This window comes from Centroberyx affinis, unplaced genomic scaffold (assembly GCF_046629955.1).
Source record: "Centroberyx affinis isolate AG114_WGS23_722 - 3 ecotype Tasmania unplaced genomic scaffold, CSIRO-AGI_Caff_v1 ptg003040l_1, whole genome shotgun sequence".
NCBI lineage: Eukaryota > Metazoa > Chordata > Actinopteri > Beryciformes > Berycidae > Centroberyx > Centroberyx affinis.
The window spans coordinates 266,570-282,500 of record NW_027281130.1 but is presented as its reverse complement, the minus strand read 5'-3'; the positions used below and the strand labels follow the sequence as shown (position 1 = coordinate 282,500).

At 47.4% G+C, this 15,931-nt stretch overlaps 1 protein-coding gene across 1 annotated transcript in view; it reads left to right on the top strand.

The window, feature by feature from the left end:
- rnf220a (ring finger protein 220a) overlaps positions 1–14,965 on the top strand; it is a 32,302-nt gene extending 17,337 nt beyond the window's left edge. The window contains 4 exon segments of the mRNA XM_071537404.1: positions 4,480–4,511; positions 4,514–4,587; positions 8,667–8,741; positions 12,216–14,965. Coding sequence (XP_071393505.1) covers positions 4,480–4,511; positions 4,514–4,587; positions 8,667–8,741; positions 12,216–12,287 — 253 coding nt within the window. The 3' untranslated portion in view covers positions 12,288–14,965.
- The last annotated feature ends 966 nt before the right edge of the window (positions 14,966–15,931 follow it).

The following is a 15,931-nucleotide window of genomic DNA, read 5'->3' as shown; positions in this document are numbered from 1 at the left end:
TCTGCTCTGTCGCCAAGCTGCATTTCTCTCTCGCTCTCTCTTCTTCCTCTTTCCCATCTCTCTTACTCATTTCTTCCCGCTCTCTGTCTCAATTTCTCTCAGGCACTTACAAGACAACCCCCCCCCCTCCTTCTCGCCATCTGAGACACACACACACACACACACACACACACGTACACGTTGGTCTGAGGCAGGGGAAATCAATGGTGACTTAAATGTTTTATCATGGTGTGTCAGTGTAGTTAAGGCCTCGGTTAACAGGGTGCAGCACAGGCTGATGCTCTAAAGGGATTCACCACTGCTACTCTCGCCATGCATAGACAGAAAGATTTATTTCCCTGCCCCGGGAGCTAAAATGTTTGCTAAAGTATGGTGCCAAAATGTTGATTATGGATTTTTTTAGAATTTATCGCAGCCTTATTGTATCATTTTTGTGTGTGTGTGTGTGTTTGCGTGTGTGAGCCTGAGCGAGGCTGAGATGTAGGTGGACAGTAGATTAAGACACAAGGGCTGATTGAGATGGATGGTGGAGGTCTTCAGCTACAAGCCTGCGCACACACACACACACACACACACACAGAGCACACACTAATGAAATGAGAAATGGCCCCGCACACATTGGGGACAGAGCGCTAAATGGAAGGGAGGAAGAGCCATCTATCTGTCTCTCTCTGACTTTTTTTTTCTCTCTCTCTCTCTTTTCATTCTTCTCTCTTGCTTTCTTGCCGTAGGGCAGTTTTGCTTTCTGTCTCTTTCTCTCTCTCTCTCACTCACACACACACACACACACTCTCACACACACACACACACCACCCAGAAAGCCCTGTGGTGCAGTAACTTAAGCGGGAGCCAGTGTAGTAGCCTGTTGCGTGAATGTCTTGTCGTATTTCAGTGGCGGTACCCCAAACTTTACGATATTGGGCCTCTAGATCAAGGCCACAGCTTGAATACTGGATCCTGCCAGACCAGAGCCTCGTCCCACTGTGCTCGCAAACTCTCTCTCACACACACACACACACATGCAGAGGCACGCGGTGTAATTCACCGTCTGATTCACAGCCTTTACTTTATGCCCCCCAACGAGCCTTTACAGCAGGCTGCCACAGCACTGTCATGCTGCTTTAACACCACCAATAACCCCCATTCACGCAAACCTCGCAAATCAGGGCCAAGTTTTCACTTAACCCGTCGGCCGTATATATATATATATTTTAACGCAAGAACCGAGTCCGAAATTTAGTCTCGCCCCCGGGACCCGCACTCACGGAAACTTACCGCTACTCTTGACTCAGGCCGAGCTCGGCTGAAGAAACCAGGTTCCACATTCTTCTTCTTCTTCTTCTTCTTCTTCTTCTATGGGTTCTTGAGAATAGCGGGCCGCGCAGTCGTGCGACAGCTTGGGCAAAAATCCAAGACGACTTTGTTTGTGTACCCAGACGAGGCCGCCCGAGCGTTTCTTAAATTATAGGCCGCGACCCAGAATTGGGCTGCGGGGTCTGTTTCCTAGTGAGTCCGCATGACAAGTTTGGGTCCCGCAGTGAGGCTAAATTTACGTCTTTTTGGCTCCGAGGCCGATAAAAAGTCGAAGAACCCCTGAGCCAGCTTAATCTGAGACATGCACAAATAGCATACAGGCCTTAAACTCAAGGATTTCACCTGTGATTCTTGCCAAATCTAAAGGCCGCTTTCTCTCACCTCCCCTGTCAGATTTACCCCCAAAAGAGTCGTCTCCCTCCCTCCCCGGCTCCGTGAAATCATCCTGTCCTCTTCTCTACCTCCATTAAAGCTCTGCATCTCCTCCCCCGTCCCTCCTTCCTTCCCCCCCCACCCCCTCGTTTAGACGGCCGCAGCCGCATATAAAGACAGATTAAAACGTCTGTTTATAGCGCTGGGAATTAAACAACTTTTAGAATGCGGTTTTCTATAAATCAGCCGCGCTAAATGAATATTCATCGCAGGGGATATGATGATGGGGAGGAGAGGGGGGTGAGGGAGGGAGGGGGGAGGTGGGAGTGGGGGCTGTGAGGAAAGGAGAGTAATACCAACCTTTTTAAGGGTAAAACTTTTATTTTTTTCTCCGTTAAACTCCGCTCCGGACAAGGAAGGAGAGTCCGTGGCCCGAGTTTGTGGCGACAGAGGGATTTATTGAAGCTGTTATAAAAGAGAGACGGCCTTGTTTGAGGGACAGCCCCGTCCCGTCCCGTCCCGTCCAGTCAAGAGTCCACTGCTGCTTTATAAGCTAGCAGGCTAATCAAGGGCTAAATGCTTTTTACAAGCTCAGAACTAATAAGAGGAGAGGGTAAAGCGGTTTATAGGGCGCGGAGTGGCGAGTCAGGCTCCGAGTCCCACTAGGTCTTTATTAGACACGGGACGGTTATGGGGTTACAGGGAGGAGCTAGGAGTGGGCCGACTTTTTCCCCCAGACAATTCAGACGGTTAGAGGCAGAACGTCCTGCTGCATTTGGGGCGGCATGGGGGGGGGGCCTCGTGGTTAGAGGGACCGTCCTTTAACCAGAGGACTCGGGTTCAAGCTCCTGCGATGGCAAGCATCTGATCTGCTGAAGTGTCCTGGAGCAAGACACTGAATCCCTACCAGCTCCAGGTTTCCTGTTCTGTAGCTGAACCCTGACCTTGACCTCCCTGTGGAGGGACAAGAGAAAAGAGAATCTCTTCCTACAGGAAATCAATAAAGTGTCTCATTATGACATTATTGGGGAATCTCCTTTGGTACAAGTGGCTGCAGCAGAACTTAGAGGACCTAAGATTCCTTAGAAAATGGAACAGCAAGAAAAGGGAACTTCTTTGTGTATCATGATTATCTCCTTTTGGAAGAAATAAAGCATTCAGATTTAAATGAAGCTCAATACTGGCATAATAAAGGCTGCTGTTGAGCACCACAACTTAACACTGGGGTGTTTGAAGAAGTCCAAATCTGGACTAGTGGTACTGTACACAGCAAAAAATGGATTATAAAAAACCAACTCTGAGTCAGAAATTGAGATTAGTGCATCCTTGTTTCCTTTCCCTGCATCCTCTGCTGCTTGGGGTTGCAATAAATGAAGCCGTATCCCAGGCTTCTTCCGCACACACACACACACACACACACACAAATCACACGCACGACCACTTATCGTTTCCCTCCAGCCCACACTCTCTTTCTCTCTCTCTCTCTTCCCTCTCTCCGCTTGTCCTTCCCCATCCAGATCAATACATAGATCAGCCAGCCATCAGGCTGGAAAATGACCACATCACCATAAACACACACATACACACACACACACAACTCGCGAGTGGATGGCCATAATAAACAGCGGCTGCCTCGTCGAGTCCTCGCCGGCCCACGCCCAAATCATCATCATCGGCGTTGCGGTCTGCGCGTCGGCCATATTGATTTAGTTATGGCTGCTTCATATGCTGTCGGACAGTGTTAAATGCACATTTTTCTGTTATCGCGCCGCACATTAATCCAGAAGCTGCTTAGAGGCGGGAAGGGAGGGGAGAGGGAGAGGGAGGAGAGGATTGGGGGTAAAGGAAAGGTGGATTGGACGGACGTGGGTCGGAGGGAAAGGCAGAAGAGATGCAGAGGAAGAAGGGGGAGAACGAGGGGTTAGAGAAGGAAGACACGAGGACGGGGGGGAGATTGAGGGATGAAAAGGAGGGCGGGGTTGAGGGAAAAGAAGAGGATGAGAGAGGGAGGGGGGGCAGAGGGGGCTTTGAGTTGTAAATCTGGAGTGAGATGGGGCCTCTGAGGATACGGACGTGTGTTAAATAGAGGGATGTCATACTGTATATCGGACAGAGAGAGAGAAAGAACGAGTGGCGGGGGGGGGGGGGGGGGGGGGGGGTGCTAGAAACCTGCCCTCTACATATTGAGCCGGGAGAGAGACAAGAAGGCAGTGACGAAGAGGCGTTCAATAGAACGTGTCGGACGATACGCCGGATGACAAAGGGAGCGAAATCGCGCCGTGCAAAGATGTTATGTATCGGAAGAGCATTAGGCCGCATCAGGTGGCCGGTGAATGAAAAACCCCGTCGGATAATCGAACACTGACACACGAGTTCGCGTAAAGATAGGAGTAAATGAAATTCTCATCGGGGAATTGAACACATACGTATATTGAAGTGTAGTAGAGTCTTCTGATGCTTCTGCACATGACTCTACTATCTTTTCTTTGGAATTGAGAGAAATTTTAATAGAGTAAAATTTAATGCTGTCCTTCTCTCTATTGGGATGTGATACGCATTTTTTTTCTGCTTTCTCCCCATCCCTGATTGCAGCAATAAGACATGTTGTGGAGTCCAGTGTCATATATCTTTAGGATGTGTCTGTCTTCTTTGCGAAGGATGGCCGGTGTGGAATTTCACAGCCCCTCTCAGCTCCCCAAGACTGTCTCCTCCACACCCATCAATATGTCTTGTAATGTCAAAACTAAACATCTCTCCCTCTCTCTCTCTCCTCCCTCTCTCCCTCTCGCTCAGGGTAACGGAGGATTCCACGGCCACCACTCTGGAGCTCTGAAGGCTCGGATCAGGGAGCTGGAGAAGCAGATACTGAGAGGAGACCGATACAAGTGTCTCATCTGCATGGTGAGAATAAAAGAATAATATCGTCTGTGTCTGTTTGTCTCTCCGCACAACAAGCCACATTGTTCCCACGGGGGTCAGTTGTTTCCCTGTTTGAATTTTAAAGGTGCTACATGTACATTTTTTAAATATCGATATATCATCGTCAAGTTAGTTTGTTGATAAATTGGTATAATTACTGTAAACATCCATCCAGCACACCATGTAAAATACAGTGTGGAGGCCGGTAGAGGCTGCCAATCTCCTCAGTGATGGTGTCATTTGTTTACGGTAATTATATTAGCATCTCAAAAGTAATGCGGTAATAGTTTATTGATGCTGAAATGTGACATGTAGCACCTTTTTAAGCAATATTTCACTTGGGTAGAACGGTTAAATGGTTAGACCACTTTGATATGGATTCATGAACAGTCAGCCTCCACAGCCATCCCAGAAATCCAGTGCTCAGGCATGTTGTATGACTAATTATTGACACTTTCAATGTGGCAAAATTTGGTACAACAAGTGAAAAATTCTCAGTAACCAGTTTAACATCAAGCCAATGTAGTCTTCATGTTTTTTTTTACCTAAGTACCAAACACAACACCAAGGATAGCCAGTATCGGAGGTTGATGTTTTCATGAACCCGCATTAGGATTTGTGTATTGTTCTACTAAAGTGAAATATCCCTTCACATATGGGGACAATGGGCATGTAACTCATTATTTTCCCCTCGCAGTTTCCCATTGAATCTGTAAGCAAACTGGACAAAGGCACCCTGTGCTTCTTAGAGGGATGCAGTCCCCCAATCATCGCCCTTATCAAATCACTCCTTGCCTACTTTTCCCACGTTCTTTATACTGTTCTTAGAGCAAAAAACCCACCGTAAAAGCAGATTTCACTTACTGACCTGATCATGGTTTACGTGAAAATTTGTGTACACGATGACGGTTTTCCAGTTTCCATCTTCAGGAGAGAGTCGCTCATAGTCACTTAAGTGTATTCTGGTTTTACGGTGGATCTTCCTGAAGTGTGCATGTAGGCACCGGATGCACAGCTCGTGTCTTTTAGAAGCGGCTCTATCAGTGTGTGTGTGTGTGTGTGTGTGTGTGTGTGAGTGGTGGTACCGGTGGTGTCGTGTTGCCATTGTGTCGTGGTGGTGGCCGCAGCTCTCGCATGGCTTTGCAAGTCAACCGTGAATTGTCTGTCTGGGGATACGTGTTTGCTCGAGTGCCATTTCGCCTCGCCATTTGATTTCAACCAAGTGCTTAGTATGAGGGACGCAGTATGGCCCCCCCGAAAACCTGGCCACATGAAAAACATTGTAGTGGAGGCACAGGTACAATGTTAGCGCTGTATACAATATAGCAGATAGGCCACAGTTGGAGTCATTGAAGAGATGCCATTGTGCCTCACAGCTTGTATTGATGATTGATTGGACTCATAGATCAATACCGTAAGCCATATGTTCATTATTGGCAATATCATGCTGAATGAGGGGACATCCGTCAATATTTCTCTATCTTCAGATGCTTGAGATTAGACTATACCCCCGTCACTGTGTGTGTGTGTGTGTGTGTGTGTGTGTGTGTTCCCCACTTTGATTCAAACACACACACTACCACCCTGTCATCCTTGAAGCTGGAAGGACAGTGCAGCGTCCGGCATCTCGTGTGTGTGCGTGCGTGTGTGTGTGTGTGTGTGTGTGTGTGGTGAGAGAGAGAGAGAGAGAGAAAATTGGTAATTACCGACGCCTGCGCTTCCTAAAGGTCGCCGGGAGCCCGAGGTGACACGGAGGGCAAGGCACACCGATCGATCACTCACTGCCCCTCGGACGCGCCGCTCCTCTCCGCTCATCTGTCACTGTCCCTCATCTCTCTCACACACACACACACACACACACACACACACACACACACTCGAGCATACAGAGAAAACACAAACACGCACACAAACCGTTTCCTACACACACACACAGCTCCTATTAACCAATCTGTCTCCGTCTGTCATGGACTTGTCACTGCCCTCCCTCCTTGTCACTGTGTCACTGATCTAAAAGGCGTGGGGTCTAACTAGTTGGCAAGGGGAAGCATTTTTTTTTTTTTTTTTGGCATCGGAGAAAGCCATTGCAGTCTCCCAAGCGGAGGCATAATCGCTTTCAGCAGGGATCCGAATCAGTAACCGGGGACACATCGTGAAAACGCTACTGTTGTCGATGTTTTCACACAGATCTTTTCTCCAAATGTTGTCCATGGATCATAGCCTGCAGACGGTCAGCTAGTTTTATTGTAGTGGAAAACAGTTGTTCTCCTGCTGCAGCCAAGTTTGCTCAAGCTGCCATGTGTCTCTCGTCTGGTCCGGAGACAGACTCCACACTGAGGTTCAGTCCTCACCAGTGGATTTCTATCCCCATCTGCTGGTCACTACCGGAACTGAATTCAAACTTGTCTCTTGAGATCTCTGCGATAGATGCTGCTGTAATTGCGATTATTCATAGACTTTAAGGCACTCTGTTTTAAAAACGTGATTATTAACATTAACGCTTGTAAATGGGTGTTAATGAGACATAAACTTGATTTTCATTGAGTCCATTCTAAATGGGATGAGCTACTATTAATATCAGGATATACGGCTGATACCAGGCTAAATTTGTATTTGGGAATTGACTCAATTATTGAATCCTGTACCAATAGCCATAGAAAAACATGCCAATCAAAGCAAAACTGACCTGATTTTTCACACTTATATCTAAGTTAGTAAACTAATGCTCTAGGTATTAGTGATTGATTGTATTGACTGATACTTTAAGTATAGATCTCAAAGTCTGTATTGACAGCAAAAAACATGGTATCAGTGTATTCCTATTTCTAGATTTCTTAGATCTCAGCAAGTACACTGCACCATCTGTCCCTGCACCTGAAATGCCTTGGATCAACTCAAAACTAGTCGTTTAGCTGATGATCTTCTCAAGAAGACGAGCACAGCAATGAGGTTCATGGAACAGCTTGGCGACGCAAACAGCTAGCAGTACACTTATTCACACTTATTCATTATTGAAAGGGAAGATCCAATTTTTTCAGTCTGTCACAGTTATGTCATATTTCCTCATCCCAGTACAGCGAGCACTGGTCCATTCCCATTTGACCACCTTGAATTTGCGATTGTGCCTTTGTAAACTGCGCGTGCTCTCATCTGTGTGTGTCCACGCGTGTGTTCGTAATGTATTCTGGTGTGTGTGTGTGTGTGTGTGTGTGTGTGTGCGCGCTCAGTAAAAGCCCGCCTCTATGATTAGCTGCCACCTTTCGCCCCCCCCTCTCCTCTCCCCACCCCCCAAACTCCCCCCCCCCCCCCTTCCGCAGAGGAAGCCTGCTTTCCAATCAGGCGCTGAGAGCAAGAGCCTAGGGGTGTGGCCAGGGCCCCGGCCGCCGGCCAATGAGGTCGGAGAGAGGCAGCCTAAGTCCCTCCCCCTCGGCCTGTACTGCCTGTATAGGGGCGTTGTGATTGGCGGCTACGGCAGCGGCATAAAGAGGCTCCTCCCACAGCCTCTACGGAGGGTAAGGCACTCCCTCCCGCTCCTCCTACCCTCCTCTTCCCTCCATCTCTCTGTTCTTTTCGAGGAGGAAAAGAAGAGAGAGCTCACCAGGTTGGGACGGTTGCGATGAAGACGTTCCTTCACCCTCCTCCCTCCCTCCCCTCCCCTCCCCTCATCCTCTCCTTCCTCTGCCTGCTTCTGTGCCCGGCCTGCCCGTCGCCTGCCCACTGTCATCTCGTGTCTGTGTGGGTGTTTGTGCGTGTGTGTGTGTGTGTGTTTGCGTGCGGGTGTGTGTGTGTATACCTGCAGGTTGCCAGTTCGATTGCCCCACCCCCTTCCCATGCTGCCTTGCTCAGTGGTTCTGTGGCTGCTGGCTGTGTCGTTCCGTCGTTGGTGCTTTTTAATGGCGTCTGGTTGGTTGGTCGGCCAGGGAATGTACAGTGTTGTTGTATTGCATCAGTGTGTATCTGTGTGGCCTGGCTTGTGTCCTGTGAATCTGGTATAACTCTCTCTCTCTCTCTCTCCCTCTCTCTCTCTCTCTCTCTCTCTCTCTCTCTCCCTCTCTCTCTAGGACTCCTATACGATGCCGCTCACCTCTATCCAGTGCTGGCACGTCCATTGTGAAGAATGCTGGCTCAGGACTCTGGTACGACACACACACACACACGCTCACACACACACACACACACTCACACACTCACACACACCATCCCCCCGCTGCAAGGCAACTCTTCACGACACGCGCAGTTATTGCAGCCCCATTTCATAGTCGGTGAGTTTCTCTCTGTAGCCGAGCCCCACAGGGAGGAACTTAGATGGAATGTTCCCCAAATGACCTGTTCTCTCAGTGCGCGCACACACACACACACACTCACACACACACACACACACACACTAGTGAACACAAACACTTCCAATTTTCAGAGGAAAAGCTTAGATGGAATAGCCCCCAAAAGGCCTGTTAAAATGTTGGAATAAAGTAGTCAACTCTAACCTCCCAATGAGTTCTGCATAGCGCCGCGGGTCTGCACACACACACACACACACACACTCACATTCACATACACATACACACACACACACTGGTCTTGTTGGTTATTAGTTAGTCTAATATATTCACTGGTGTGTAATTAGCCGGTGCTAATGTGGTAAATGGAGCGCAGAGGAAGACGGCGTCCCAGCCGCCGGGAGGGGAAACAATCATCCTCCTTTTTAGCTTTTTCTCCTTCCCTCCTCATCTTTTCTCTTCGCTTCTCCTCCGTTTGTCGTCTTTTTTTCTCGTCTCGCCCCATCACACCTTTCTTCTCTCCCCTTCTGTTACCTTTCCGTTTTTTTTTTCTCCCCCCGATCCCCCTCCTTCTCACCTGTGCAGTTAGCGGTTCCTCTCTCTTAAACACCCCCAGTTGCCTGTTGCGGTGTTTATGCATGCACACACACACACACACACACTCATACGCTCATATATGCACACACAGGGAAACAATTAATAACGAGCAGTTCCCCACCCTTAGCTCCCCTTGCCATTATACTTTCAATTAAGCGAGGCTTTTTCCATCATTACTAAACCGAACACACACACACACACACACAAAGGGGTATACCTGTATGCACATGTGTAGAGAGAGGGAGAAATGAATGGATGGTGGATTGCGTACAATTAATGTGTGTATTTGCCAAGTACCTGCATACCGTGTGTGTGTGTGTGTGTGTGTGTGTGTGTGTGTGTGTGTGCTGCCGTCACCGGCCTAATGCGCGGGGCATTAAACCCATAGCCTGGAGACAGCTATAAAACTGGGAGGGCCGAGCTGATCAAAGTAAATGCCTGGGAATCTAGTTAACGTTCGGCCCAGCCCCTCGCTGCTTTAATGGGCGAGGCAGCTGGCGCGCAACGTGACGGGCACACACACCCACACACCCACACACACACACACACACACACACAAAAACGGGGAATAAAGCGTTTCGACTTGCTCGCATACAGGCGAACACACATTTGCATTCCGACTGGTCCTGGAATATCGTGGAAATCGGAGGTGTATTCCATTCAGGGAAAGTCGGGGAGTTTTACAGAAAAACTGGAATACAGCAGAATGTATTTTTCAACTTGTTTCACACATTCATCGCATTAGATGGTGGTTTTCAGCCCAACTGGAGTGGAAACCAAACTGAAAAACATCAAACAAACCAGCAAAGAAGATCAATTTTCGGTCATAGACGTGCTCCGACCTAGTTATGGAAAGTCGTGGAAAAGTCATGGAATTTTGCATCAGGGCCACGTGTGTGTGCAGGCATCCTCTCTCCTTCATCCCCTTTCCTCTCTTCCTCTCCCATCTTCACATTTCTCCTCCATTCTCCAGACATGCGGAGACTCTTAAGAGCACTGCGGAGCCACAAATCCTCTTAGCGGGAGTGTGTGAGATCTGTCGGACCCCTCGACCACCTCAGTCCTCTGTGTGTGTGTGTGTGTGTGTGTGTGTCGCACGGCCTTCAGCCTACCCTGAGCCTGTGCACTCCGCTCCAAAGAGGTTATTCACTGGCTTACAGGAAAAAGAAGCCTATAAATCTTTTGGGGGTCAGACAAGTCCACACACACACTTGCACCGGCCAGCGCGGGTTTGGGAAGCGCAGGAGCTCATTCATGAAATCTCAAACATTCTGTCGCGCCCGTGTCAGATGTCTCACACACACACTTACACACAACACACACACACACACAGCCTCCCAGTCCTGCTCGGGTATAGACTCCGCGGCTGAACCCACACACGCATAAATATCCCCCTTAACGTTTACACACACATAGCTACACTCCTTCCACACACACATCACAGTAGACCGACAAAGGTCTCCACATACTGCAGGAGAGGTAATAGAGAATGTAAATATCGCCTTCGGAGGGAATGAGAATTCATAAATGCCACACACATCGCTCAAAGCATAGCGAAGGAACCAAAGAAGCATTTTTTGGTAGTAATTATTAGCAAAATTTCCCCGTCCGCATCCGGTCTGTGTCGTAACCCTAAGCACGCATGAAATAAACAGAATTGCTGCAGCTTCCCCTTCCCGGTTTTACCTCTAATTTACCACTTAGCTTTTGCTTTTTTGTGCATTATTTATTCCAGCGTTTTAGATCTATTTGCATCTCCGTATCCAAAGCAAAAACAGCACGGGGCAGCCGGCAGACACTAGACAGTGCAAGAAAGGGAAGAGGCTGATGGAGAGAGAGGCAGCAGGAAAGAGACAGAGGTGGAGGAGAGAGAGAGGAAGAGACCACCCAGCCTGGATGTTGTTGCCCCCTCAGCTCTCTATTGCATATTATCACCTGCTGCTTTACTGCAGATGGCGCGCTATCAAAGCGCTGCGGAGGGAGAGGGAAGGGAAGACCGTGAGATGGTAGTTGCAGCGAGCGGGCGGGTTTAGAAGCACATCGAAAGAGGAGGCAGCAGTAGTGTGTAAAATCAACTTTTTTGGCTCATCTGCCCAGCAAAACAAATTACCTGCCAAGAATCATTTTTACCGGGCAAAATAACTTTCCGTATAAATACGTCACTTTGCCAGTTTTCAGTGCTGTTAACCTGCAGAATCGGATGCTGTGTGAAACATTCAATAAAGAGACAAAAGCAGATTAAGAGTTTCAATTTAAAATTCATTCACTGTAATTCATCATGAAGTGACTTTCCACATGGGAATAACGTTTCAGCTAACGGTAGGCTAGTTAACCATCCAAGCAGTGGAGAAACAGAAGGAAAGGTTTCACACACAGAACAGAGGTTTAGACTTATTGTGTGTTTTCAGTCTTCATCCATGCTGCAGACAAGCGTATACTCTCTTTTATCATGAGCAAACACTGTATATACAGTATAACCAAGGGATTCAAATGTTGTAGTCTCAGTAAGTCGCTGTCCAGTAACTAGTAACTTTGTGTGCCAAGTGCCAGCTTAGCAATTGTAGAAGCTCCATTTCATATGTAGTCATCACTATCACTGCACTACTACTCACTGTTTTTACAATCCACCCAGAAGGAATTGTGTGGAAGGAAGGAGTAACTTTCTCAGCTCCCATACTCATTTTCTAGCCAACCAAGCTAACCATTGTGCTTCTCTCTCTCTCTCTCATCACACAGGGAAACAAGAAGCTGTGCCCGCAGTGCAACACCATCACCTCACCCGGAGACCTGAGGCGCGTCTACTTGTGAAGAACACCCCCCCCCCTTCCGCCCTACCACCCCCTCGTCCCCTCCGATCCATTCCTCCCTCCACCTTGGATTTCCTCTACCGTCAACCGTCATTTCATTTTTTTCTCTCCCCCCCGCGGCCCGGGCCGGTGGCTAAAAAAAACACCCCTCCTCCGAGAGCAAACGAGAGACAAGGCGGGCCCCCCCGTCTTTAAGACTCGGCCGGCTCTTCAGGGAGGTCGGAAGCTGACTCGATTTGAAAAGAAGATAAACGCGGACCCGCATCCTCCACCGGTCAGGTCGTACCGCTCCTCTCCAGTCCAGACTCCAGACTCCCTCTACACGCGGTATCGCGCCTCCGAAAGACAATACCGGGCCCGAACCGCCTTCCCGGAGAGCAGGAGGACTTGGTCACTGTGAGTTAACTGTGAGATCTGGACGATCCTCAGTAAACCCTCCCACCCAGCCAAGCCCTACTGCCGCCTACAGATGGTCGTCTCACCTAGCTTCACGCTGCAGGAGCTAGTCCCCGGAAAGAACTTCTCGATACGGAGAAAAAAAAAACTAAAACTTCTTTGTTGTTTTTGACATTTCAGTGGTGCTGGACAACAGGGCTCTTCCCTGAGGACTTGACAGAAAGACAGAGTTTCTCGTTTTTGTTTTTTTTGTTTTTTTCCGGGCGGAGAGAAAGTTTCTCCATCTTCACGCCCCTGTCACTAAAGACGATGAACAGTGAAAGAGGGGGGAGAATAAAAAAAATTTGAAAAAAAAAGGACCTGTCCACTCAAACTGAGCTTTCAACCAAACTGAGAATAACCTCACAACCTTGTAAGGGAGTTTGATACTCCTCCTCCTCTTCTTCTTCTCGTTGACACCTCCCCCCTCCTTCCTTCCTTCCTTCCTATCTCCCTTCCTTCTTTTGTGGTGTTCTAGTGAAGTCAACCAAAATGTCCCCCCCCCCCCCCCCCAAGATGCAGTTCAAGCACATGTAATATAGTCTATGTATGTTTACAATGTTGGGTGTAAATGACATAGAGTTCACACGCAGACGCAAACACACGCGCACACAGCCGCACACACACACACACACACACACGCAGACGTCGACAGACACACACACACACAGAAGTATATAATATCAAAGTCCTGTTTTTAAGTTTGACTTTTTGGGAAGGGGAAGGGAATGATGTGCGGGGGGGGAAAAAAAATGGCTGGAATAAAAAGAAGCCTTCTGTATTTTTTAAAAAAAAGATGTTGATGTCTCGAGGTTGAAGTTGTATTTCACTGTACAGGAATAAAAAAATTTAAGTAATAATAATAAACTACTCAAAACTAGACGGTCAAGGTTTAGATGGTGTAAATTTTTTTCCATGCCACTACAGCATACCCTAAAAAGCTGTAGATTTGAACATAAAGTAAGGAGAGATCTTTCTTTTTTTTTTGTTTGTTTTATCAAATTGAAAGAGTCCTATTGCCCTAGATTTAAACGAGCACTGAACAATGGAATTGCTCTTTAGTTGCAACGATGTCCAACTGAGCCTCTGTTTTTTTTGTTTTTTTTTATCTCATCCGGAGTAATGTTAACCTCTATTTACGCTTCCTCTCAGTTAGAGTAACAACATGCTCGGATCATAATCTAGAAAACACTTTTTTTGGTTTTTCCCTTACATGTCTCAAAAGAAAACTTCTTCCATTGTTCTCATACTGCTATGCTGCAAAAAGTCCCAAAACTGGCAACCCCCCCGAAGGGCAGGTTCTTTCTAACTATAATGGATGAGGGAAGGCTCTGGAAGTGTGTTGGGCGGGGAGGGGGGATGGCCATGGCTGAACTGGCGACCTCCGGGCCCCCCCCCCCACAACGTTTCCCCCTCCCCCTCTACGGCAGCAGCAGCAGCCAAGGTGGTGGTGTGCTTTGTGTTTGTAAAACTATGTATTCTGTGATGTCTGTATTGTTGTAAGAAATGACGAAAAAAAAAAAACAAGAAAAAATAAAACCTCTCAAATGCCGCGAGTGGTCCTGTTCACACAACCTGGATGGAAAAATAAGACGTTGTAAAGAAAAATGTTCCTGTGTTCACTGAAAAAAGGTGGGGAAGATGGCCTTAATGCAAAAGACACACTTCTTCTGTTCATGTGCATTTTTTTAATAGACTTGTGTCATCTCAGTGTCCATAGTGTTCTCTCTCTCTCTCTCTCTCTTTAGTAAAGGGACTTTTTGCATCTTAAGTTAAGATCATTTCCATCCACTGTGAAATAATGAAAAAGGCCCACAGTTTAAACATTCACCTTTTTGTTTTCAGACAAAAATAGATTGGGGGGGGGGGTCTGGGATCCGTCTGCCTAACGAGAGAAATCAATTTGGGGCAAGTTAGGGATGAGTTCATTCGTCTGTAATGATGAACTTCTATTTTTTTTTCCTAGCGTTATTCCCTTTGGTTTTCGCTCAATCATGTAGTTACGCATCCCGGTAGGCTAAAGACTCGACAGGCAAAGCGGGAGGCGATGCTACGCTGTTGTACGTTCACTCGAGAGTAAATCTTCTCTCTCTGACTCTTGTCACGCGCCCTCGCATTGTGATCCCTCCAACCGCAACACGTTTCATTTGAACCTGCCCCAAAGATGACAAATTGCACAAGAGGATTGTGTCAAAACTAATTTGTGTCTTGTATATTCTTGGAAATGGTACATGTCTTTCCCGTTTGTAAACTACATTTGACATTAATTAAATGATTGTAAATCTCAAGTCCCCCCCTCCACCCCCCCTTGGCTTTTCTTGTCTCCGTTCCCCTTGTAGCTGCTGGAAAGTCTGGGTTAATGTTGGACCCCAGGAAGCATTTCAAATCCCTTTGTTATTTGAATTCTGAAGCAATTTGGAGAGTAATATCCTGGCCTAATAAGATATTTTTTTATGTGTGTATCCAAGTTTTACAGTTAAAACTAGGCTACTTGTTTCTCCCACTGTAGTCAAACTGCAATCTTGCTTCTAAGGTCAAGAAAGACAGCGCAGCATGTTGCTCAAATAGACAGGTTTCTATACTGGTCCATGAGGTAAATTGGGACACAACACAGAAATGCCTAATACTTTGAGCTATTTCGATGACTGGAGCTGTGTAGAATGTTGAGATAGTCAAATCCACACTGACAATGATCTTCCACACACTTAGATCCATGCAATTTGCATTTATTACCTCCGCCAAGGAGGTTATGTTTTCGGTGCTGTTTGTTTGTCTGTTAGCAGGATTACGGAAAAACTACTGGCCCGATTTTCATGAAACGTCCTGGAAGGGTGTAGCATGGGCCAAGGAAGAACCCATTAAATTTTGGAGCGGATCCGACTCACAAACAAGCAATAATAGCACGAAACTTGGCGGAGGTCTGTGCTCTCCGAGTGCCCTTCTAGTTAAGCCAAGCTTTCGGTCTACAAAACCATCATCAGAGCATACATGGCACGTTCCTTGTAGATTGCATTGATCTTAAATGTGTAGAAGATCTTTTCCACCTTGGAAGGACTGGAGCTGTACAAGCAGAAGGTGACTGGTGTGGATGAAAGGGAATGGGGTCCTCTTTGTTAAGGACTAAACCAGCTTTTTGGGAGTTTGGCCCATTGGTCACCTTACCTAATATGTGACGAGAGGATTGGCACCAAAATCATCTCTGTGTCTCTG